This window comes from Carassius carassius, chromosome 13 (assembly GCF_963082965.1).
Source record: "Carassius carassius chromosome 13, fCarCar2.1, whole genome shotgun sequence".
Classification (NCBI taxonomy): Eukaryota; Metazoa; Chordata; class Actinopteri; order Cypriniformes; family Cyprinidae; genus Carassius; species Carassius carassius.
Window position 1 is genome coordinate 29,503,972 of NC_081767.1, and position 24,987 is coordinate 29,528,958.

The 24,987-nt window shown below is 35.4% G+C and overlaps 1 protein-coding gene across 2 annotated transcripts in view; it reads right to left on the bottom strand.

Annotated features, from left to right (window-relative positions):
• Positions 1-24,987, bottom strand: part of LOC132156297 (voltage-dependent calcium channel subunit alpha-2/delta-1-like) — a 97,904-nt gene that overhangs the window by 65,154 nt on the left and 7,763 nt on the right. For both annotated transcript variants that reach the window (XM_059565240.1, XM_059565239.1), the window contains exons 2-4: positions 24,765-24,846; positions 24,435-24,551; positions 2,026-2,085 (exon numbers count right to left, since the gene is read on the bottom strand). In XM_059565240.1, the coding sequence (XP_059421223.1) occupies positions 2,026-2,085; positions 24,435-24,551; positions 24,765-24,846 (259 nt within the window). The remainder of the gene's footprint in view (positions 1-2,025; positions 2,086-24,434; positions 24,552-24,764; positions 24,847-24,987) is intronic.

Here is a 24,987-nt window from a genome sequence, read left to right on the forward strand (position 1 = left end):
CTGAACTTTCAGACATTTGCTTTGTAGCAAGTGGGAAATATATTAAGGCGATCTAAAGAAAGCCTGGTCCTACAGCAAGTGGTCATGATGACCAGCTGATGTTAAACTGCTCTGGGCCATCAGTGTTGTCGGGGTCAGGCATTTTTGAACATTCACAGCATATGGTGGGTGTGTTTGTGTGTGTGTGTGTGTGTGTGTGTGTGTGTGCCTACAGTAAAAATAAATCCGTGGAAGAAATGCAGAATGTATATTCAGTGAAATCAAATCTTCAGACATCTGCAGGGAGTGTAGGAAGTGAAATTAGATCCAATAAGCTGCAACACATTCCCCCACTTAAACACAAGACACATAGAGGAAATACACTCTGGTCATTGGTACAATCAGATTATTTATTCATCAGTTTATTCACTTGTTTGCATTTAATTGAAAGACTCTTTATTTGATTTAAATAAACAAAGAGGTCTAACACACCAAAGCATTTAGCAGTGAAACCGAGCGGAGGTATTATCAATTTCAATAGCATCTCCTGCCAGAGGTCTTCATTTGGAATGATTTAAATAAAAATCTGCAGAATTCAGAATTTATTCTTGTGATCAAGTAAGTCATTTTTGTTCTGCCTTAAATAAACATTAATGTGCAGGATGTAAACTGATACTTTGATTATTATTATTTATTTGTATTTTTTTAATGAATACAACTGTTAAAGTGATAGTTTGCCCGAATAATGCAAAATCTGTCATCATTTACTCGCCACCATTCCAAACTTGTACGAAATACCTTGTTCTGTGGAGAATTAAAGAAGATACTAGAAGAAAAATAAAGAAGAAAAATAATATTGTAGGGACAAAAAAAAAAAAAAACCTGAGACATTTCTCAAAATATTTTATTTTATCCTCCATAGAAGGAGAAAAAAACATACAGGTTTGTAACAATATAAGGGTAAGTGAATAATGACATTTATGAAATTTAGATTTTGAATTTTTGGGTGAAAAAAACATTCTAAAACAAATATGTCGGTGGACATTGATGCGAGAGGACAGCAGCGTGATGTTTTCACTGGATGAAGCGTTATTATGGATTGTGGACTCATATTTTGGCCAGAAATGGTGATTTAAATAGCTACTTTTCACTTTTGTGAGTGAACTATCCCTTTAAGTCTGGATATGCGATCTGATTGACTGAAAGGTCACACAGAACCATGCTGTTAGACCACCATAGTTGCATGATAAGTCACTTGTGAGTAGATATGGTTGACTAGTCATCCAGCAGCCAGCTAGCTAGTCGATTAGGGAAGCTGGCCAGTTAGTGTTGATATTTTTGGCAGCAGTGTTTTAATGAGCATGCTGACAGTGTGCTGTTACACAGTTGCACTGTAAAATTCTCCACCAGAAAAGTATTTAAATTCATGCCACCACTAGATGCACTAAGATAGATCTCTTTGGACTTTGCATTGCCGCATTACAGCATTGCATCTCGTGCTGTTTTTGAGCATGTCAATTTAAAAAAGTCAAACTTTAAAAAAATGTGTCTTAAAATCCTTGCTTTCAATTTGATCTATCTCTTTTTGAAAGCAAAAATGGGTCTTATGTAAACAGTACCCAAGAAATGTGGGATGCATGGCAGATTTTAATTTCAATGTATTTTTATATTATAGTATTTGGATACTCAAGGTGATGCATGAGTAATTCCAAATCTGTATTCATTCCAAATCTATATCCTTTTTTTTTCTATGCAACACATAATGTTGAAAAAAAATGATAATTTGAAAAATGTCTGTATTTTTTGTCTAAATAGAAGTCAGTGGGTTCTTCAAAAATTCTTCTTTTGTTTTGGTTTGGAACAACATGAGGGTGAGTAAATCATGACAGAATTTCCATTATCCCTTTAACATCTTTTCTTCTAAAGCCACTTTATGTCCTTGTAAAAGGGTGATAAAAAACAGCTGGATTGAATTGATTTGAAATGATAAATCAAAGAGAATAATTGAATATGCACCTTGCAAATGTTCAGTGTAGAAGTACTTACTTCAAATTCATCTTTCCATTGATGCTCCATTTGGAAATTCTCAGCTGCGGTTGCCAAAGTCTATAAAAAGAAAAAGAGAAAATAAATAATTTGAATTAGCATCAAAATATCTGTGATGAGGATCAAAACAACTCTGATAATGAGAAATTAAATGTTTACTGTAAAGCTGTATTATCTGGCCCTACTAGATATGTATAGTTCAGTTTTTTTCCATCACAATATAAAAAATAAAAAGACTCAATGAATAACATTTTACAGGACTAAATATGTGATTAGACAGACACCTTAATCATCCGAACAACTACAACAACCAAATGAACTGCATATGGAGACAGATCCTAGTCATATAACATAGAAACTACAGAACAGACATTTTTTTTTTTAGCAGCCTTGGTTCTTGCCCAAAAGGTGACACCAAACAAAAAATGCGGGCAAGAGGTTTGACATGATTTGGTTCTGTTTAAGAAAAGGGCAGAACAGAGCAAAAACAGAACGAACATTCAGGTCTTTGTTCTGTCACCCGGAGCTCTCAGCAGCTCAACCCCCGCAACACACTCAGTCTGAGAGTCTTCCCAGAAGGAAATGGTACTGTAACATGATGTGACATTTCAAGAACAAGGACGAGGATTCATGAGTTCTCAATCTTTGATACATACAATATTTCTGAATATATGCTGGGATTTTTACAACTCGGACACAACAGAATTAATTCTGGTGTTTCTGTCAGTTACACACATGGTTAACCTAAATCAGCAAATGCATAACTCAATAGAAAAAATATCAGTCTCAATGCTGTGCAGAATATACAGAGTATATTTTCTAAGTTACAATGTAGTAATATTAATCACTTACAATAGTGTTTAATATTACACTGCAGCCCCGCTAGCTACTAACTATTAACAGATTCATTCATTATTTATTCAGTTATTTAAATTAGCAATTATCAATGTTGAATTTAGTGTAAACATATCTGAGTTCATTGCTTTTAGTAGTAAGTTTGACTGTATTTTAGCCATTTTAAATAATGAGCAGCTTGTAAGGTTTCACTAACTTTGACCCATATTCAGCCCATTCAGCAAAATAAATTAAAACGGCCATATCCTACATGTCTTCATGTAATTTAGTTTAACATCGCCATTTTCATCACTTATACCACCCTTAGAAGTAACCAGGCCATGTCAGGGAAAAAGAGATAAAGATGGCTGAAAAAATATAATTAAATAAACAAATAAAACCATTATGAAATAAAATAATTTTTTTATTTTAAATGCATTAGTAAAATAAATATAATTATATATATATATATATATATATATATATACTTTTTTTTTTCAACAGGGCAGGCTGAGTTTCTAAATAATGAACAAGTGTCAACATGTAAACACAGACAGTCATGTGCTAAAACGCGCATTGTTGTGATATTCCAATTTGTTAACCAGATGTTTCTGCAACTTAGTTTCAATAAATGGTCTGGTTAGACAAGGGAGGAAGCTTCGGCTAGTGAACTTTAAAGAGCCTGTCTACATAATACATCAAACTCAAACTTATTTCAAAAGATCAAAGAAAATGATATGACAAGAAGATGGAATCATATGAGCCTTATTCGCTTTAAAGGTTTCCTAGTTTGGAGCTTAGCTAAAGCTGATGTTTAGTAATGTGAGCTTCCCAACCCAGCATTTGCCTTAAATAAACAGATCCATCAAACTTCAAAACCTGCCAACTAACACAGATACCTGAGATCATCAGATATTCTCTCAATAAAGCCATTGCTGCTCTGAAATCCAACCCTTCCTCTACAACTTTGTATAATTGTACAATGCCCCACTTTTGAACCCCAAAAAGTTGTGTAATTTTGTAAGACCGCAAATGTGAGTTTGTAAGGTGGGAGATAACGACTGCATTTCAGAATCCACTCATTCCAGTCTGCAACACCTCTCACAGTTTTGTCAAAAAACTTACAACAATGACACCCACCATCGAGGGGGAAAAAAAGCACATCAGCCTTTCTATCCAGACACTTTGGATGCTGTTCTTATAAACAGATGGACACTCACACACATTATTAGACACTCTAGAGCTAGAAGTCTGGGCTAAGATCCAGCAGTCTCTGCACCTCCTCTGCACAGTCTGGGAGAAACTAAAAATACACTGTTTCACACTCCAGCACGTACACATTTAACACATGCACCCAGGACTTGTTATGCAGGATATGTAAGACTGCGTTCAGTCTAAACGTACTCTTAAAATACGGCAGCAAAATCAGAGAAATGCAAAACAGCAAGTCACTCGTCCTCGTACAATCGCACTACATTTATAACACACTGTCAGCGTGGCAACAAGTCAATTTATATCTATGCCTCATTGAACGCATGCTGCTGCCATAACAACCGTTTCCAGGAGAGACTCATTAGTGGCCTGTGGTCATTACAGGTCCTCAAGGAGTAAAGGTTCATGGGGTTCATAATGGAAGCTAACACTGAAGTATTTCTGCTGCTCGTTATAGAGAATAATCAATTCCGTACAATAGAGATAATGAAAGATGGAGGATGAGAGTTCCATTGATTCAGATGTTTCCTGGCAAAAAGTAAAGGTAGGCAAAGCTTGAGAGTTGAACTGATATGAACTGTAATTTCTGCAGCCACTCAGCAAGAAGACATCATCTTCAGATGACAACTAGGCAATGTAATGAGTAAAAACAACACTGGAGACACCCATTACTGCAGGTAACATGCAAACGCTATTTACAACTGACATCAATAAAAGATGGGGGGGGGGAGAAAAAAAAAAGAAAAGAAAAACAACAGAGAAAAAGAAAAAGGAGAAAAGAAGTTAAAAATAAGTAATTTCTATCAAAACAAAAACCGTAATGGCCCCAAATTTTCTCCGCAGACAGTTCGTTTTGTGCATCTCCAGAGGACATACATCATGTAACAAAATTGTTAGATTTCTAAGCAAGCACTGAATGGAGCACCCATTAAAAGATGTTCAGCTAACTGGAACCGCTATAGGGTGTTAGGTGAACTCGATTCAACAGGAGGACTGAATTGTCCATGAAAACGGTTCTAGTAGTGTGAAGGCAAAGTGTTATAAGAACTAATGCATTCAGTAAATCATGACCTTTGTGTATAGGTGTGTAGAACTGACAGTCCCAGTAATAAACTACAGCCATTCCTGCTACTTCACTCCCCTCCAATTCATCAAGCTGATTACAGTAACCACAGTGGAGCAAGTCAATACCCTCACAGGAGGTCCATCAATACCTTTACTCCACTTTAATCTAGCCAGACCGGAGAGAGAGTGTGGAGGGTTGGGGTTGAGCGAAAGCAAAAGCATTTAATTATAGACGAGTGAGTGTCACAAAGGTGCTCACTGGAATATCTTGCGAATCTCATGTGAAACACTGCATGCATATAATGTCCTGATGTGGTAAAACTCTGTTATAAAATTCACTCTTATGGATCTGAACTAGCCCGGAACATTTGTGCTATAGATATGAATGATACCTCAATTCATGTTGCTTATTAAAGGGATAGTTCACCCAAACCTGTCCAAACCTGCATGAGTTTCATTCTTCTGCTTCTTCAAAAAACAGGGGGGGTTATTTTGAAGAATGTGAGTAATAAAACAGTTGCTGGTCCCCACTGACTTTCATAGTATGGAAGAAAATATTATGGAAGTGAATGGGGACCAGAAACAATGTGGTTACCCACGATCTTCAAAATATACTCTTAGATGATTAGCAGAAGAAATAAATTAACTTAAGTGTGAGTAAATGATGACAGAATTCATTTTTGGGTGAACTATCACTTTAAGTAGAGGTGTGATGTTAGACTGGTTATGGTTTCCATATGGAAGATGATAAAAGACGTGAAAATCAATCTGACTTGCATTGAAGGAGGGACCTGAGCCATATCTAGAGACCAGAATATCAAAGACATGAGGGTAAACTCTTTTAACTGGAGCCAGTAAGTAACCACCCTGAACACCCTAGCAACAGCATAGCAACACACTAACAACTACACAGAGCACCTTAGTAACCACCCTCAAATCACCTTTGAAAGCAGCACGTTTTGTACACAGTCTTCTTCTGAAGAATTAAATTAAAATTTCCTCTTTTTTTGAGTGTTTGGTTTCCTGTGTCTTTGAAGTTTTAAAAAAATGGTCACATAGGAAAACTAGACATGCATTTCAAGTAGAAAACATCAGCGCTTGCAGCACAGAAAATCAATAAGGTAACTATTTAGTCATAGTTCAAAACTTTAAAGTAAATGCAAATATAGATGGAAGAGGAAGAAAGAAAGATCGGTAGTAGTTGGTAATGCAGTACTTGGGTGGAAAAAAAGCACAGACTACAATTTAGTATGCAAGTATCACCAGGAATTCAACTACAAGTGTCAATCAGAAATGTACAAACTTTCTTTTTTTTGTACAAAATGTATTTTTCAGTGACCACTGCTAATACCAATATTTCGATGGTAGGGTAGAAGATGTTTGTTTGACAGCCGATGCTGATATAAAGCCTATATATATATATATATATATATATATATAATTACAATATATATATATATATATATATATATATATATATAACAATATATATATATATATATATATATATATATATATATATATATATATATATATATTACATTTAAGAAATTTGAAATCATTTGACAATGTATTAAAAAATAAATGTGCAAAATACCGATGCAACCGGTTCTTCACTCGTGAACGAGTCAATGTTTTGTTCGTTATCTGGCTCGGCTCGGTGTTCATCTTCAGTTCTCTCTTCACAGCAGTTCAGTCAGTGTACTGTTTGAGTACATGAATTACTCCGGGATATTGGTTTGTTTGAACTCAGAGGGAGTGTCAGCAACATCAGGGTAAGTTATTAATTACATAAATTTGCTATCTGGGTGAACTAACCCTTTAAGCCTCTCATTTGCTTCCAGAAAGCAAAGCTACCTGCTGCACAAATACTCCGTGCAACTGACAGCCTCATTTATTCTGCACGCATCCTGAAAACCAGCAACAAACACGGTGCTTTTTCCTCAGCTCATCCCGATAAGAAGATAGGAAAAACTATCTAAAATTCACCTTCCTGTCACCTGAATGCACTCTGGTGACCTTACAGTACAGTTGGTCCATTATTCCAGGACAAAGACCCAGACAGACCGCAACGTGACACAGGCTATAAACTAAGCAAGGCCAAAGGTATATTGCTTTCTAATGGGAAACTTTGGCTGAGAGTCGTCATTGAGTTACAGCAGTCGTTCATAAATCCTGTTTGGGGCTGCTCTCCTGGGTAGTGGTGAGTTTCATAAATGATTCAAGATCTGATGTGCACGTCTATTCACAGATGAAGATGTCCTCTGCCCTGTGGTGATGGACTGCAGCGTCAAACCCCCACACTAATATGGAGCACTGCCATGTCCGGGCAGACGTTTAGGCAAGGACATTCAGTTGTAATTATTTGCAAAAATAAAACAAGCTTTTAAATTAAGTAAAGTGATGGGGAAAAAACTAATAAATAAACAACAAATATAATATAATATTTGTATATAATAATAATAATAATAATAATAATAATAATAATATACTATTATTATTATTTATTTAGCTACAAAATATGCATTATTTTTGTTTAATAAAACTATTATTATAAAAAAAGCTAAATTGATACTATAAATGGCAATAAATAAATACAGAACATCTAGAACATAAACTTACTTCGTATATTTTTAATCAATGCTAGATTTAGTAACCCATCTTCAAAGTCTGAATCAAATATATATTTGTTTTATTATTTAAACTGACAGTTTAAATTCAAGGACAGTAAACCCTCCTCAGAAAACTTCATAGCAACACCCTGGAAACCACACAAACAGCACAATATCAGTGCATCAACTTTTCCACGTCATTTAATTTATTAAGACAGGTTTTTGAAGTCTAATGAAGTCTGTGTGCATGCCGGATTAACACTGAATTGGGCGAAAGCAGCACGAGAAGAAGTGTTACGATAGGATTATCCACTACTGTCAACAAAATATTCTTTAACAATTGCAAATGGGATATTCAAATAACCTGGCAATCCAGAGATGGCGGTTGATTATGGTGATGGAAGTCGGTAGAAAGGTGACTTTAATAATGCAGATACTCCCTGGGGATACTCAGGCTGACAATAATGTTGCATTCATGACTGGATCGAAACACTGCTTTTCTTTTCCCCCAGAGGAGGTGAGAGGAACGATCCAATTACCTCCAAGACATTACATCTGGTTCCATTATTTAAGGGGCATAATCGTTAAACACGGCAGCCAACATTAGGCAGATGGTTTAGTGTGACGCCTGATTGGAGAAATCCCTTGGCCAATAATAACATGGACACAGATAACAGGTCCTAATCTACTGTCATGCAATTTTATGGTTGATATTTTATCTACCTATTATTTTCCTTGGCTTCAGGTACATAACCAGAACATTACCCTAAAATAAAAGTGTCATTTATTCTTTAAAATAATGCGTGTTCAATGCATAATTAAGGGGCAATAAGGTTCAATAAAAAATAGGGTTAAAAAAAAAAAAAATTCTTTGAAGTTGTCAATTATGGTTTACAAGATTTACAAGTTTTCCACTTTTACAGCATTAATTAATCATTTATAAACATCATTTAATAATAATAATAAATATAGCTGCAAGCAGCAATTACAGGCCAAGCACTTCAACAGCAAATTTAGGAGCTAAGCATGGCATGGCACATCAGACCAAATGCATTATTGAGAAACGGTTTTGTCTATCGATACAAAATCCATAACATTTTGTCAACATGGTCTGAAGATTATATGATTTTGTTCAAAAGCAGACCAACGGTTTAGGGTTTTTTTTTTTGTTTCTTTTTTTTTTTTAGAAAATCAAAATGGCGTAAGGGAATTTTGGCTGAAGCAACATTGGTATCACTGTTCTAAGCATGACCCAAGGAATCTATTAATATGTCTCTTTACAATAGGCAAAATTCACAGAAACTATTAGCATGTATTTAAAATTCCATTATAACTGTATCAAAACTATTTGAGTACTTTCAAGTCATAGTCACGATGGTACATACAAAGTTTTGTAATGGTACACCAATGCATTTGTGAAATATAGCATTTTATATTATAAAACTCTATTGTAGTCAATGTCAATATCATGTTTTGTTCAATTATAGCTCCACAAAGAGGAGCAATCCCACCAATTTTTTTTATGTGTCCTTAGACTGTGCCCATACATATGTGTGTAAAATTTGGTGAAAATGTATCATTTTGTTTGGGAGTTGTAGACATTTTTATATATGAGAACAGAAAAATTTACCGACTGCCAACTTTGTTTGAATTTTTCTACCATTTACTATCAAAATTTTGGCAATTGGGCAATGATATTTAGCTGGCACACTATGTTTTCAAATTTCCTACGTTGGTTTCGTGTCGATCGGAGTAATGGTTTCTAAGATACTGGCTAATGTTTTATAAGTGCTAAAATGCAACGCTGCACAAACTATAAATCAAAAACCTGGCATGTTTGGTATTGCTGGACTTGGCAAGGATTCAGGAGTCTACAAAAGTGACACCAGTGAATATTAGTTGACCACACCTTAATTTACAAGCATGTGAATATTCAATTTTATCACTAGGTGGCACTGACTCAAAACTTTTCAGAGTCCTTCAAGGCATTGTGCTGGCGACCCATACCAAGTTTCGTGATGATACTTCAATGCGTTCGTAAAATACAGCATTTAAGTACATAATTAAAAATGGCCGACATCCAAACGGCTAACTTGGGACAATGGGATATCATTCAACTCAGCATGATGCAACCGATCTAAAGAGACAATATTAGTGATTTTGGGCCAAACCATTTAGAAGTTACAAGCAAAAATATATATTTTTTTGTATCTCCTGACCACTAGGTGGCATTGTGCCAAACCACTGTAGTCTCATGGCATGCTTGTTATAACACACACCAAGTTTGGTCTCAATACACCAAACCGTTGCGGAGATATAGCCTCACATGCATTTTTGCATGTTTTTTGTTGAATTCACTTGCATGTTATTCGAGAATGGTTGGATGAATCAACTTGAATTCCATAACTTTTTGCCAGCATGGTCTGAAGATTTTTCATAAAAATCGGCGCAACGGCCAAGGACGAGTTTGAAAAAGATAATTTTTAGAACAATTTAAAATAGCGAAAATACTAAACCTTACGATTTTTGAATTGTGGTGTTCACGAGCCAAGGATTCAGAGGAAAAAATATTTTTTTCTTTTGTGGCCAATGGTTCAAAAGATATTAGCATAAAATATTTGAATTTTTGGACATGTGGTGGCACTAGAGAGTTTGAGTTAGAGACTTCAAATTTGCTATGGTTAGAAGAAGAAGAAGAATAATGCCAACGGATACAATAGGTTCCTACGCACCTTCGGTGCTTGGCCCTTAATAATATACATTTTCAACACTTGTATAAATGTTGTTTAAATTGTTTCATAAATTATCATTAATTCAAGCAGAACAAACATGATTTCCCAATGAACATGGGTTTATTTAGAAGTATAGTTATACTTAAAAGGTATATAAAATACTATAATACTGTTTTTTTGTTAGTCCGTGATAACTAAGACATTAATTTACGTTAACAGATTGAACCTTATTGTAAAGTGTCACCATTATTTTAAACCAAAGACATCATAGCCCAAATTTTACAATTCAATCAAATCGTGATGGATACCTGTACTGCCTTGCATTACTTGCCATATTATGAATGTTAAGTCTGTTTTAAATGCTGCTAAATGTTGTCTTTAATGTTCAAGTCATCTTAAAATGTACATTATAGGTAAAACACCAGTTCTATTGGGGATGCAAGCCATAATTAACAATAAAAGTAAAAAAAAAAAACCTTTCGAGGACACATTCTCCATGCTTTTCACTTTATGAAAAGTTTCCCGGGAGCTATACAGTGCACAGTTCATTTCCTAAGCTCTCAATGCCGTGCAGCGTAATCGCATCTGTTCGGGGAGAAGTGTTTGATGCATATGGATGTAGAGGTGCTCAGACAGCTGTGACTCAGAAGCAAACAGAGTGTGCTGAGCATCCATCGCTCTTGCCCTGCCCTCATCGGTGGGCCTCCGGCTACCTTCACACACATGCCGTTATCGACAGCCCCCTCGCTAATGAAGAAGCCCATAGGCTAGAGCAAAGAGACAGATACGTCCCTCGAGTCCAACTCGCCTGAAAATCAATGAGCCATTTACAACAGCCTGCATCCTGTGACACCACATACCAATTTACAACCAGGGATATTAAGCCATGTAAAACATTGACCAATAAATAAATATATATATCAGATATATCATATATATCAGAGGTGTCAAGTAACGAAGTACAAATACTTCGTTACCTTACTTAAGTAGAAATTTTGGCTATCTATACTTTAATTGAGTAATTATTTTTCAGCCGACTTTTTACTTCTACTCCTTACATTTTCACGCAAGTATCTGTACTTTCTACTCCTTACATTTTAAAAATAGGTTCGTTACTGCCATTTCATTTCGGCTTGTTTTCATTCCGGCTTGTCATCATTAAAAAAAAAAACCTATCCAGATAAATCGCGCCATCCGGATTAAGTGAATTTGATTGTGGTTGGATGAGCAGTATAAACCTATACCATTACGACACCCTATTGGTTTGTACACAAATCACATCACACTCCTGCAAGGACATAGCCAGTGTTGGGTTCGTTTATCAAAAAATATATTTCTTAAAAGTAGGGTTGGGTATGGAACCGGTATGCACTGAACCGAATAAGGACGCAGATTTCGGTGCCTCATTTCGGTGCCTCTTAAATGCCTGAGCGATCGATTTAAATGTTTGTCCTGGTTCTCGGAAATGTACACAAGAAGCACGGGTATCGCTACGCTTTTTTAGTGGGGCTCTAGCTTTTAGCTCCATAAACTGTACACAAATTTGCGATCGCCTCAGAGTCAGTCCACTTAAGCAGGCTATTTTCATAAGCGTTAAAAATGAATAAAACGTTGACGTTATTCCTGAGAGGCGTGTAAAGGGCGTGTTTTAGTGAAGCGCAGTGGTGCTTCAGGCTCAACTGTGGAAACCATGCGCTATTCCGGCCTCGGTGCTACTGGCCCGAAGCTATCAGCCCTGGCTCGCACTGGCCCGACAGTGGAAATGCGGCTATTATGGCCTATGGCCTTTAGAATGTTTTTTTTTTTAGGAGGTGGGGTAGTGCAAAATAGGCCCCTGTGGCGCGGCCTAAGCTTTTGTTCTTAATGGAATTTTTTTTTCCTTACATTACTTTTACTTTTATACTTTAAGTAGTTTTGAAAAGTTTGTACTTTTACACTTTTACTTGAGTAAAAAGCTTGAGTTTATAATTCAACTTCTTCAAAAGTCTTTTTAAACCCTAGTATCTATACTTCTACTTGACTAATGAATGTGAATACTTTTGACACCAGCGATCAAACACGTCGAATCTGATCTGTAACGAGCATTAGTGACAGAATCATCAGCCAATCAAATTTTGATGTTACATGACAGCACACCCTTTGGGACCAGCGACGTGCCCAGTGCTTCCCCCAGCTAGAGTTGTCAGGTTTTCTCGATAAAAACCACCCAATCGCATTTCTAGGTGTCCCCCATTAAAAATTGCATTCCAGGAGTAAAATACACATTCTGATAGGGTTCCGCTGGTAAAATTCACATTCCATGGGATAAATATCATGTCACTGAGATCGCTTCAACCAGCAGACATGAAAAAATTTGTTAAAGTAGCCCAATTTGGCAACAATGCATCCATCGTTTAGTTGGGAATTTCCAAGCCCCTGTCACCAGCGCCTCTACACAAGACCTTGTTGCCACTTTTTCAAGCACGCTTTTGTGCACAAAAGAGGAATAACTGAAGGATAACCTACTTAACCTGAATTCGCTAACACCGGTTTTGTGCACCTATGCACAACAGATTGCACCTATGAGTGGCTAACAGCTAGCACCGAGCACAACAAGGTATTTGGCTGTTTAATTTTTTTATACGAGTAAAGGGACATGGAATGACAGACGGACAGACTTTATTTACAAGTGACAGGTGAGTGCTTAATTATTTGTCGAGTTCATGCTCATTGTTATGGAGGTGTGTGTGTGGTTTGATAATACTTTGGCGTGGTGTGTGGATGTCCAGTATTTGTACAGTTCTGCTGCATTTTAGAGTGTCGTCATTTTAGAGTGACGTGAATGATCATAGTGAATCGTGTATTGATGGATTACTTTCACTGATCCATGTAGGGAAATTTATTCCAGTTTAACCCACCCCCATCTAGTCTACTGTTGAAATTGTTGATCAGCGGTCATTGTCGTTGAGAGCCTGCTTGTGGCATAATATGCAAATTATATGCAAATGGTTGCGTTAGCTGTTACAGAGATGTGTAAAGATAGATGTGTAAGGGTATGTAATTTATTATTAAATTAATTTATTTTTATCATGCCCCATTGGCAAATTGTTTTTATTTCTTTTTTAGTCGTTGTTGTTGAAACAATAAACCTCTTTAAATTTAAAAGAAGTACTACAATTTTATTCAATTTTGCTTGATTAAATACATTTAATTGTGCTTTAAAGATATTAAGATCTTTTACCAGAAAATAAGTCTAAAACACTGATGAAAAAATCAGTGAAGCAGACAAATAAAATAGAATTGTGTATATGAATAAAAATAACAAATGAGATCTCTTTTATATCTTTGTTGTTGTTTTTTTCCCTAAAATTAAGTCTAGAAAATTTGCCCCCTGAGAAAAACACCACCTGCCAAAAAAAAAATAAAAAATAGTCAGTCTGCAAAAGTGCAAAAGTCTCTGTCTGTCTATTAACAATGGTCGATATTTTTTCTTTCTTTTTTTTTTTTTTTACTTTTCTATAATTTTATGACATAATTTCTTCATGAGTATCTATGAGTGCATCCAACCATGCATCAAGACATGAACAGAAGGGGCTGAGATATCAAAGGAATAAGAATCACAGAAAGAAAGACAGAACGAGTGTCGGTGGTTCAGACTTCAGACAGCATGTGTCTCAAGTGAAGCAGGCCGAGAATGCAAAGCATCCAATTTGGTGCATTGGCCAATAGAGACGAATCTGGGAGTATTAAGAGTCGAGGATTTATGGGGCTGTCTGTGGCCTAACTGAGCTCTAGGGATAGATTCCCTCTTTCCAGTGGCCTTTCACAAAGGCCAGCACACACTGCTGGGCACAATAAAGATGAGCCATCACCAACGGTTATTACTTGTTGACGTGAGTGTGTACTCATTTATCTCATGATTGCAAATCACCACACACACGACCACCCACACACACACTCTCACTCTCACTCAGTCACAACACTAAAATTACAGCTGTACAGACAAATGTACATGTACAGACAAATTCTGACAAAGTGACCCCAATACAGCATAACACAGTCCATTCAATGATCGCTACTGAGGGATCATTCAAATAGTTGAATAGCAAGCATTACAAGTGAAGTGTGTGATTTTTACTATGAAATAAACTGCAATATAATTTCTCCCATCCCCATAATTTATCCCATAATCCTGTTTGAGATTATATGCTGCGACAACTATAGCAGGTAAGAAATTTTATACTATAGGTTAACCTGCCTGAAAAGAGTTAACAATGGATATTTACAGTCATTTTGTCATAAAGACAATAAGAATCTACCCAACAATGACATTACGTGCTTGCCAGCTTCCAACTGGTCTTAGTTCAATTGCATTAATTTGCATAACTAATTCTCAATGTGCAGCTGTTCAAAAGATCAAGTTGGCAAAGATTTTTTAAATGTTTTAAGGACTCACCAAGACCGCATTTATTTGTTCAAAAAGATTCACCACTCTGCAGACTTGCTCAATGTCCCGCCCACGGCGCTATCTAATTGGTTACACCTCACGAGTAATAGCCTATCAACACTTACGAGACGGTTGAAGCCGGTCCGCTGGGCAGTGGAGTTGCTAACTTGGCGTCTTTGTCGCTAGATTTAGTGACTTTTTTTTTTTTTTTTCAAAAAAGTGACTAGCGACAAATCTAGCAACTTTTTGGACAATCACTATTTGGTCTCTGAGACTCTCTGGTGCTGCCGCACGAGCGCGAGGTCTCTCTTTCTCAGCGCGAGCCTCTGCATCTGCTGTGTTCAGGAGCTGCTAAATTAAATTGCAGTATGTGAGCATAGGGAGGCAATACAATACGACGCACTTACGTCATAAATATGCTAATAAGTGCATGACGTCATCTAGTTCATGTTCTCATGATTTATTTTTATGAATTAAAATGTTTCAAAACATCCCCCCCTCTGGTTTTTCACAAATTGCACCCTGGGTAAATATATTTACTCAATTTACTCAACCTTAAGCCATCATACAGTAGGTGTTTATGACATTCTTCTTTAAGAAATTTTTATTTTCAAATGAACCATCCCCCATATTAATATATTTTAAAATGTAATTTATTTCTGTGATGCAAAGCTGATTTTTTTTTGGCATCATTACTTCAGTCTTCATTGTCACATGATCCTTCAAAAATCACTCGAATATGCTAATATTCATATGTAAATTATAATATATAACACATGAGTTGTGACGTGTGTTGTAGCGTTTTATTTATTTATTTATTTATTTATTTATTTATTTATTTATTTATTTATTTATTTATTTATACTTTATTCATGGAGCTTGAAAGCCACTGGTCATCATTCCCTTTCACTGCATGGAAAAGAGAAGTGTGAAAATTTCCTTTTTTGTGGCCTTTGGAAGCAAACAGGCCATACAGGTTGGAATAACATGAGAGTGAGTATATGATAACAATTTAAATTTTTGCATGAACTGTTCCTTTAAGTTGGGATAGGAACACACACACATACAGGTGCATCTAAAAAAATGGAATAACATGAAAAAGGTCTTTATAAAGAGTTTTATTTTAAATATGATTGTTAAGACTTACAGCTTAGGAAAATTAAAAATTCAGTTTTTCAAAAAAAAATTTGAATTTCCATTTTTAGCTTAATTCGTTTGAGTAATTTTTTGTATAAATACTGGGTACCTCTTGGGCTAGTTTAGAACATGCAACCACAATTATGGGAAAGACTACTGACTTGACAGTTATCCAGAAGACAATCATCAACACCCTCCACAAGGAGGGTAAGCCACAGAAGGTCATTGTTGGCTGTTCACAGAGTGCTGTATCAAAATATATTCTGCTTGAAGTCCAGTGTGAAGTTTCTGAAGTCAGTGATGATTTGGGGAGTGATGATCTGTGATGATCTGTGACGTCTGCTGGTGTTGTTGGTCCATTGTGTTTAATCAAGTCCAAAGTCAATGCAGTCATCTACCAGGAGATTTTGGAGCACTTTATGCTTCCATCTGCTGACAAGCTTTATGGAGATGCTGATTTCATTTTGCAGCAGGACTTTAGCACCTGCCCACAGTGCAAAAAAACACTTCCAAGTGGTTTGCTGACCATGATATTACTGTGCTTGATTGGCAAGCCAACTCACCTGACCTGAACCTCACAGACAATCTATGGGGTATTGTGAAGAGGAAGATAAGTAACATCTGACAAACAATACAGACGAGCTGAAGTCCGCTATCAAAGCAACCTGGGCTTCAATAACACCTCAGAAGTGTCACAGGCTGATCGCCTCCATGCGATGCTGCATTGAAGCAGTAATTTGTGCAAAAGGAGCCCCAACCAAGTATTGAGTGCATAATTAACCCTTCTTTTGAGATCTTTAACATTTCTGTTTTGTAAATCTTTTTTTGATTGATCTTTGGGAAAATATTCAAATTTTCTGAGATACTGAATTTTTTATTTACCTAAGCTGCAAGTCATAACTATCAGAATTAAAACAAAAAAACTCCTGAAATACAGTATTTCAGTTTGTGTGCAATGAATCTAGAATATAATAAAGTTTTTTTTGTTTTTGTTTTTTTAAATTAAATTACAAAAAATGAACCTTTCCATGATATTCAAATTTTTTGAGATGCACCTGTACACACACCATCTTTAAATCACTGTTTGCATACAGATAGCAGGTTGAAATCCTTTCTACAGGAATGAGTCCTTCCATAAACAGCATGAATAAGCAGTCCAAGCCTGATAACATGTCAATGAAATGGGAATCTGATCTGTGAATTAACAACTCCATTAGAGAACAAAGTAAAATAAAAAATAAACAACAAAATATAACGCAGATGTCACTGAGCTGTCTGGGCTTATTAAAAATCCTCAATACACAGCGTACATTGATATGAAACTGCTGGTCGCTTGCACAGACATCTGAACGTGATCGTTTCAAGACAACCCCATCTGCCCGTAGCCACGTACAACACATTTCACGGAGCTGAGCTACGTTCAGCTATGCTGAGTATACATCATCCTGTGCTGTTCAAGACTGCGTTCTATGTTGGCTTGTGCTTTGAAAAGAACTGTTGTGTGGCTCCGACGGTTGATTACATGTGTGTAATGCGAGTGAAAGTTCCTCTGGGCTGCTCCCGTTTGATGTGAGGATATTCACAGGAGGACGAAAAGCAGCATCTGCTCCAGACACACAGATTCAGTAATCAAGCACACTCATTACAAGCCACAAACACACACACAAGGATGCAAGCTGATGTCCCACAAACACTCACACACACACACACATAACAAGATGAAATACCAATAAACGAGAGACGATACGACTTATGTATATAACGCCACTGAAAATAGAGCAAACGGCACCAGATAAGTGGCGTCTGACAGACGTTAGATTACATAACCGATATCACAGTCTGGCAGATATGTGAAAACATCCAGATTTATGTTGGAGAGCACACATAGGCAGTGTTTGATTTTTATTTCTAGAACAATTCTCCAAATATCCAGAAATTTTCAATACCAACATTAATTTTACATACCCTCAAATATGTCATGCTATGTCTATTTAAATAAATTTTAGGAGAAACATCAGAAGAAAAAGTTCCTAGAATAGAAAATACCAATTATAAGTAGGCTTTTTATTCATTACATTGATAGCAAATTTGATTGTAAACATTTAATTTAGCATTTTTATAATTATAATTTAACATTATAACATTTATGATTACAAAGATTTTAAATAAATGTTATTATTCAAAGAATAATCCAATTAAATGTTTCTTGAGCAGGAAATCAGCATATTAGAATGATTTCTATGATTTCTGAAGGATCATGTGACACTGAAGACTGGAGTAATGATGCAGGAAATTTAGCTTTGCATCCCAGGAATAAATCAAGTTTTAAAATAAATTAAAATAGAAAACAGTTATTTTAAATGGTCAATAATATTTCTGTATTTTACTGTATTTTGGGTCTAATAAATGTAGTTGTAGAAAACATAAGACTCTTCTTTTAAAAAACATAAATTATCTTACTGACCCAAAACGTTTAAACGGTAGTGTATTAACGAATGATCAACCCATGTCACTTCCAATTTATACCATCCTATCAACTTAAAAAGCAAGTCTTTCCCTGCTTTGTTTTTCTCATTGAATATGGGAGTATTCCAATAGCAAAGTTTCTAGTGTTCATGCATTAACATTAATCCACTAGGTTATGAATGCAATTTAGAATGCACCCTTTTGAATAATGCACCAGGAAATGTATCAAGAAAAAAAAAAAACATAAATTTTGATTTCATGCTGACTTTAATTCTTCCGAGCAGACAGAGCAACCTTTGAGCAATAAAAGTCTCCTCTGGGGGTGGACTTCATGCCATTTGTCTATAAGAAAGGACATATTTCGCCTAGAGGTGAGAGATCCCAATTTGAGATGGTGTCAGAAGGATCACACTTTAGCTATGCTTAATGATCTGACAGAGAACAGGCAGTTTGGGATGCATGCACACGGGGCAGAGAAATCATTTCAAGTGTCAAACGAAAACCATAAGCAAGAGACAATAGCTTTGCTCCAAGCCAACCCTAAATGACTAATTACCTTGCTTCAATCCTTTGTGTACAACTCTCTCCCACATACACATATGAAGGTGATTTTATTCAGCTCTTAATTACTTTTCACATGGCTCTTATAAACAGTCACACACAAAAATACATTAATAATTCAGTTTTTGAGAAGATCCACACCCAGCACTCATTATCCAAAATAAATAACACGGCCAGACTTAATAAACACCAACACAAGAACTGGAGGACAAAGGCCATATCGCTTAGATGTCACCGCTGACACTGTAATAATTTCAATAAGATTAAACGGGTCAAGAACTGAGTATGATTCATTAACTGGGGTCATATTTCAGCAAGAAAGAAAGAAAGAAAAAGAGATATTTTGTCTGGAAAAATGCCATCAAGATCTTCTATGATATTTTGTGGAAAAAATAAAGGTATACCACCATTGACATTACCGTAATACAAAAAAGGCATTGTTATTATTGTCATTTGCAAAAAAAATTGCATCACAACAAAAACATTGATAATGGAAGTTTTTTACTGTACTGCAGTTACAAATTACTACAAATGCGTATAGGGGCAGAACATTTCCAATAAATGTCCAGGAAACTTTCCAAAAAAAATCCTAAAAAAGTTTCAGAAATGTTCCACCCCTTTTCAACCATAATCAAATCATCATGGACAATAATAAATGCAATAATGCAATAAAGTAATTAATTTTTGGGGCAAGTATGATAACTTTAAATGGCAAAATTACACACACACACACACATATATATATATATATATACACACACACATACAGCTCATATATCAGGCTGTTACTTTTTATTACAACGTCATTCTCTTTTTTCTAGTAAAAGGGTGGAATTAAACTTCAAACAAATCATTATTAAACAACTGAACATTGAATGATTCTATTAGATAATTCTCTGATCTAGCTATCCATCCCCTTTTCACAAACCTCTCAAACTGCACAGGGAGAACAATGATCTATTCTCAAACAAATGCCTCACATCTATTATAAATAAGAATATGAAGTGGGGTGAATTATTCATTGTGATTGTCTGTAGATAACAATTAGGTGAAAAATTACAACTTCCACTGCATGACAAAATGTATATTTACTGGAGTGCAATGCCTAGAAGCAATAATTTCCACAGTAATTCTGCTTGGTCTCAGTATGATATTCAACATTGTCTCCTATGAAAATCGGAACAGCCCCCACTACAGTTTGGGGAAATGTAAGTCAATTAGGCAATAAACATTTCACTATCTACTTTGCTGGACCGAACAGACAAATATGTACAGTCTAGAGAAAATAATTAAACAACCAAAAAACGCCATCCCACAGATGGAAGAAATGCCTTTTAATTAGGCAGTAAACATTTCAGTAGCTGGGAAAAGTTGGACTGTAGGCACGAGCGGCAAACAGTAACATATGATGGGGCGTCTGGTCTCAGTAAAGCATCCGAAATAATTTGAAGTCATGGGAATTATGGGATGTACAGATGGTGGAGAGGACCCTTCCTGAGCCCAGCGTGCGACAGGACCCTGCGGCTCAGTACGGCCACTTAAGTGTACGACCTGCTGAGCACCAACATGCCCCAGGATGAGTGTAGCCGGCTGGAGGCTGGTTCTCTCAGATACGGAGCTGATCAAGGGGAGGAGAGGGCTGTTTAATAATGCATGTCAAACCAGACAGAATCAAACACAGGGCTGAGACCGGACAAGTCTCAGACAACAAAGCCTTAGGATCGATCACCTTAGCCCCCTGCACGCACACATACAAATACAGTCACAGCTGAAAATGATGATGGTTGTAACCTGGCTTTGATCCCTGTCTTAGGATTTCAAATACAGTATGTGACACCACTAGTGAAAATGCTTCAACTTAGCAATTTTCTATTTTAAAACTTTTAAAGTAAAAAGCTGAGATTATTATTATTATTATTGGTGTTATTGTAATTTTTAATTATTCTAAATGAAAATTAACAGTATTTCAAATAACAATATTAAAATAAAATTTAATAATAATAATAATAATAATAATAATGTATTATTATTATTATTATTATTATTATTATTGCATTTTAAATAGTTTTAAATAAAAAATAATAGTGCATGTTTAATATTAATATTAATTCTGAATAATTACAAATAATAATATTAATAATAATAATAATAATAAGTACAAGAAGAAGATTAATCATATGAATGTATTATTATTATTATAATTGTAATTTAAAACGATTTAAAATGAAAATGTATAGTGCTTTTAATAATGATATTAATAGGAATTCAAAATAATTTGAATTGATATAACAAATTAATTAAAACAGATTAATCAACATTGTATTACTTTTATAGAATCATTTAAAATGAAATAATAATCATAAATCTTTTTAAGTTATTATAAATAAAATAAATACAATGTCTTATTAATAATAATTTGTTGTTGTTGTTGCTGTTGTTATTAAAAAGAAAATATGCACAGATATTAACCACAGCTATGATTTCCACCTTTCCACACACCAGGTAAAGCCAAAGCTTGCTCCTGGTAAACAGTCACATACCTAACAAATAAACACAACACATGTGAGAGGCAGCGGCTTATTTACAAGCTGCACAGCTAGCTCTAGTGGCTGTTGACCTGTGATTATTAAAAACACACCATAATGAGGAAAAGAGCCTTAGAGCATATGTGACACACAAGCATCCGTTCCCAAGCTTGAAACCAAGCCGTGCAGCGTTTCATCTGCATTATCAAAGCAGATCACAGAGGTTGAAGCTGAGAAGGCTGAGGGTTTGTGTCTGTGTTTTCAGAATGGTGCAGGGGCTGAGAAAAAGAGAGAGACAGATGCTAAGATAGTCCTTTATTTAGTCAGCTGACGGGAGCTCTAGAGGAAGCTATGCCTCCGATTAAATTTTTTAAATCACAAAAACAAACTGGAAAGGAATTTGGAAAAAATAATAGATTTGCATTTCCTTAAGGAAATAGCAGTGGCTTGGAAGAAGAGAAATAATGGTGTTTAGCCAAAAGTTTTAGCCAAGATTAGATTCTAAGCTTTAGTTCTGTCAACGAAAAGCCAGAGCTCAGAATCTTGTCAGCTGTGCATGAGAATCAGCACACAGCTTGACACCATCTTTGTAGTGTAAGGGCGAGTAAGGTTAAATAGATGCAAAAAAAAAGAAAAAATGCATCTATGCAAATTAATGCAAAAGACTAATCACAATTCAATACGCAAAATATAATAAAGTCATCACTGTCAGTTAGATTTCCAATGCCAAACATTCTACAGTGATGGGGAGTTGTTCAAGATTAATTGCAAAAAAAAATCACAGAGAAGAAAAAAATAGATAAACAGCAACAAAACTGGCAATAAGTAACTAAAACTGAACTAAAAAAAATATGAATTGGTTATACTAAGTACTATTTTTTAAAGCACATAAATTTTAATAAATGACAATCAAATTAAAACTGAAAAATAAAAGGCTAATTCAAAATATTAATAAAAGCATAATACAAAAAAAAAATAGTAAAATAACACTGAGGTTTTTTTTTTACAAATATATTACAAATATTACTAAAATAAAACACTTCTATCAAGATTTGATAGTCCACTAGGTGTAAACCTGAATCTTAATAAAAAGCAAGAGTATACATCTGATTTGAGAAGTCATTCAAACACGAACAACACAGGGTGAGTTACATGACAAAGTTTATTACTCACCCTTTGCTTAATGACATCACACAAAAAAAAAAAAAAAAATATATATATATATATATAAATAAAAGCAATCAATACTGTTTACACCAAAAGCCTTTATATACAGCTAAATACAGTAGCAACACATCTCCCAATTAGTGTCTTAGCGAAGGACTTCCTTGTGGCATTTCCAAGAAAAAGAATCAATATCCTGTCTTGCAAAACCTCAAGTGAAACCATCACTCCATCGGCCTTCTCTAATCTTCCTGTCCGTATACATAAGGCAATAGTGTGACAAATTGTAAGGTAAAAGGAGATTTAAATTATTCTAGTGAAACATTAAAGTCAATGTTCTGGAGAGGATGAGAGCTGGGTGGATGAGAAACAAGAACACAAGTGTCTTATTGAGATAGATGTGAGTGAAAGAGAGAGGAAATTCCCAAAGGTCTGTCTGTCTGTCACTAAAAGACGAGTAATGGGCTGAGAAGGACCGGTCCAAACATCCCTGTCCCTCTCTTGCCTCTCTGCAAAGACAACAACATTATTCATACAAACTAATACAATCATCGGCCTACAGCCTTGACCATTACTGAGACTTTCTCTGCATGCTGATGGACCCAAGGATAGACAAATCCCACACACATAAACACAGCAGCCATGCCAAACCCCCTCCAGGTCTGCAGATTGGCATCAGTGAACCAGGGAAAGCCTGACAACATCTGCAGCGCGTGCTGACAACCAGAATCTTTCAAAGGATGATAACAATTATAACCCGCAGGCATCCATCTTTCTGCGGCTGTGCCAAAGGATATGCCAGCTGGCGTGTGCGCAGACACACATGTGAACAAGAGCACACACACATACTCATTGATGCTTAGATCAGATGCAGGTCAGTACAAGCTAGAAGAGGGTAGATGCAATTTTATTTTGCTGTCTATGGGGCATCGTCAACTCCAAACAACAAGCAACTCAACTATCTATCTATCTATCTATCTATCTATCTATCTATCTATCTATCTATCTATCTATCTATCTATCTATCTATCTATCTATCTATCTATCTATCTATCTATCTATCTGTTTGAATATGTATTTAAAAAATCTGTATTTTATATATGGGTATACAAAATATAAAAAATAAAAATTTTAATAAAAAAAAAGACGAAAAGGAATTTTCACTAACAAAAAGTTTATTACAGCTTTAAAAATATTTTGTTTCATACAATTAGAATATGTTTTGTTTAATGAAATTTTTTTCTGAGCATAAAATAATGATCATTTTTACCATGATTTTTTTTCAAGTAAATATTCAGTTATGCTGAATCTGGAACATTAAAGAAGACACTTCACTTGCATTCAATATGCTTTCTATACATATAAAATCACTTTTATACATGTAATTTCATGTGGACACCAAAATGGGACATCTCGTATTTTACCCATAAATACACATAATATTAATCATAATCATGAATTATTAATTTATATATGTGTATGTGTGTGTGAGAGAGATTCATATTTTATGTATTCTGTTATGTACTTTGAATCATAGTAAGCGTTATATGATGCACTTTTTAAATGTTCTATATGTTAACAAATTTACATCATGTATATGTATATAATCATGTATATGTATATAATTTGATGCTTATGCAACAATAAACAAATAAATGAAGCAGGATGGTTTTACCTCTAGAGCTGTGGCTCGCTTCTTCAAAAAATCTTCTATATTCCGTGCCGCTGTTTCCACAAGCTGTGCAGCATTATTTGTTTTCAAAGTGAAATAATTCTGATTATCCATAAAGATCTGCCATAACGGAGAGAAAAAGACACTCATTAGGGCCTCTGGTAATAAAGTAATGAGATGATGGTTTACTGGTAATGACTGCTTTGATAATTAAGCATGCATAACTCTCACTAATGATTTATTGGGGTGAATAGACATTAAAATACACATACAACAAGATGTATAGGAGAGTGTGTTTGCGTGGTAAAGTGTGAAGGCCATTGGACCTCTGACCTGTCTTAGATTATTCCCAGCGCTGGCTGTGTCTGCTAGAGAAACCAGCTCCTGCTGCAGCTGATCTACCCATTCTTTTATCCTGCAAACACAAGCACTCATATTAAAGATACAGTTGCAATCTAAATATATACCTAGAGGGGCCAGAAAATGTGAAGGAAAAACCTTAAAGTCTTAATCAAGTAACTAAACCACAGTCCTGAAGACAGCTACATATGTGAGT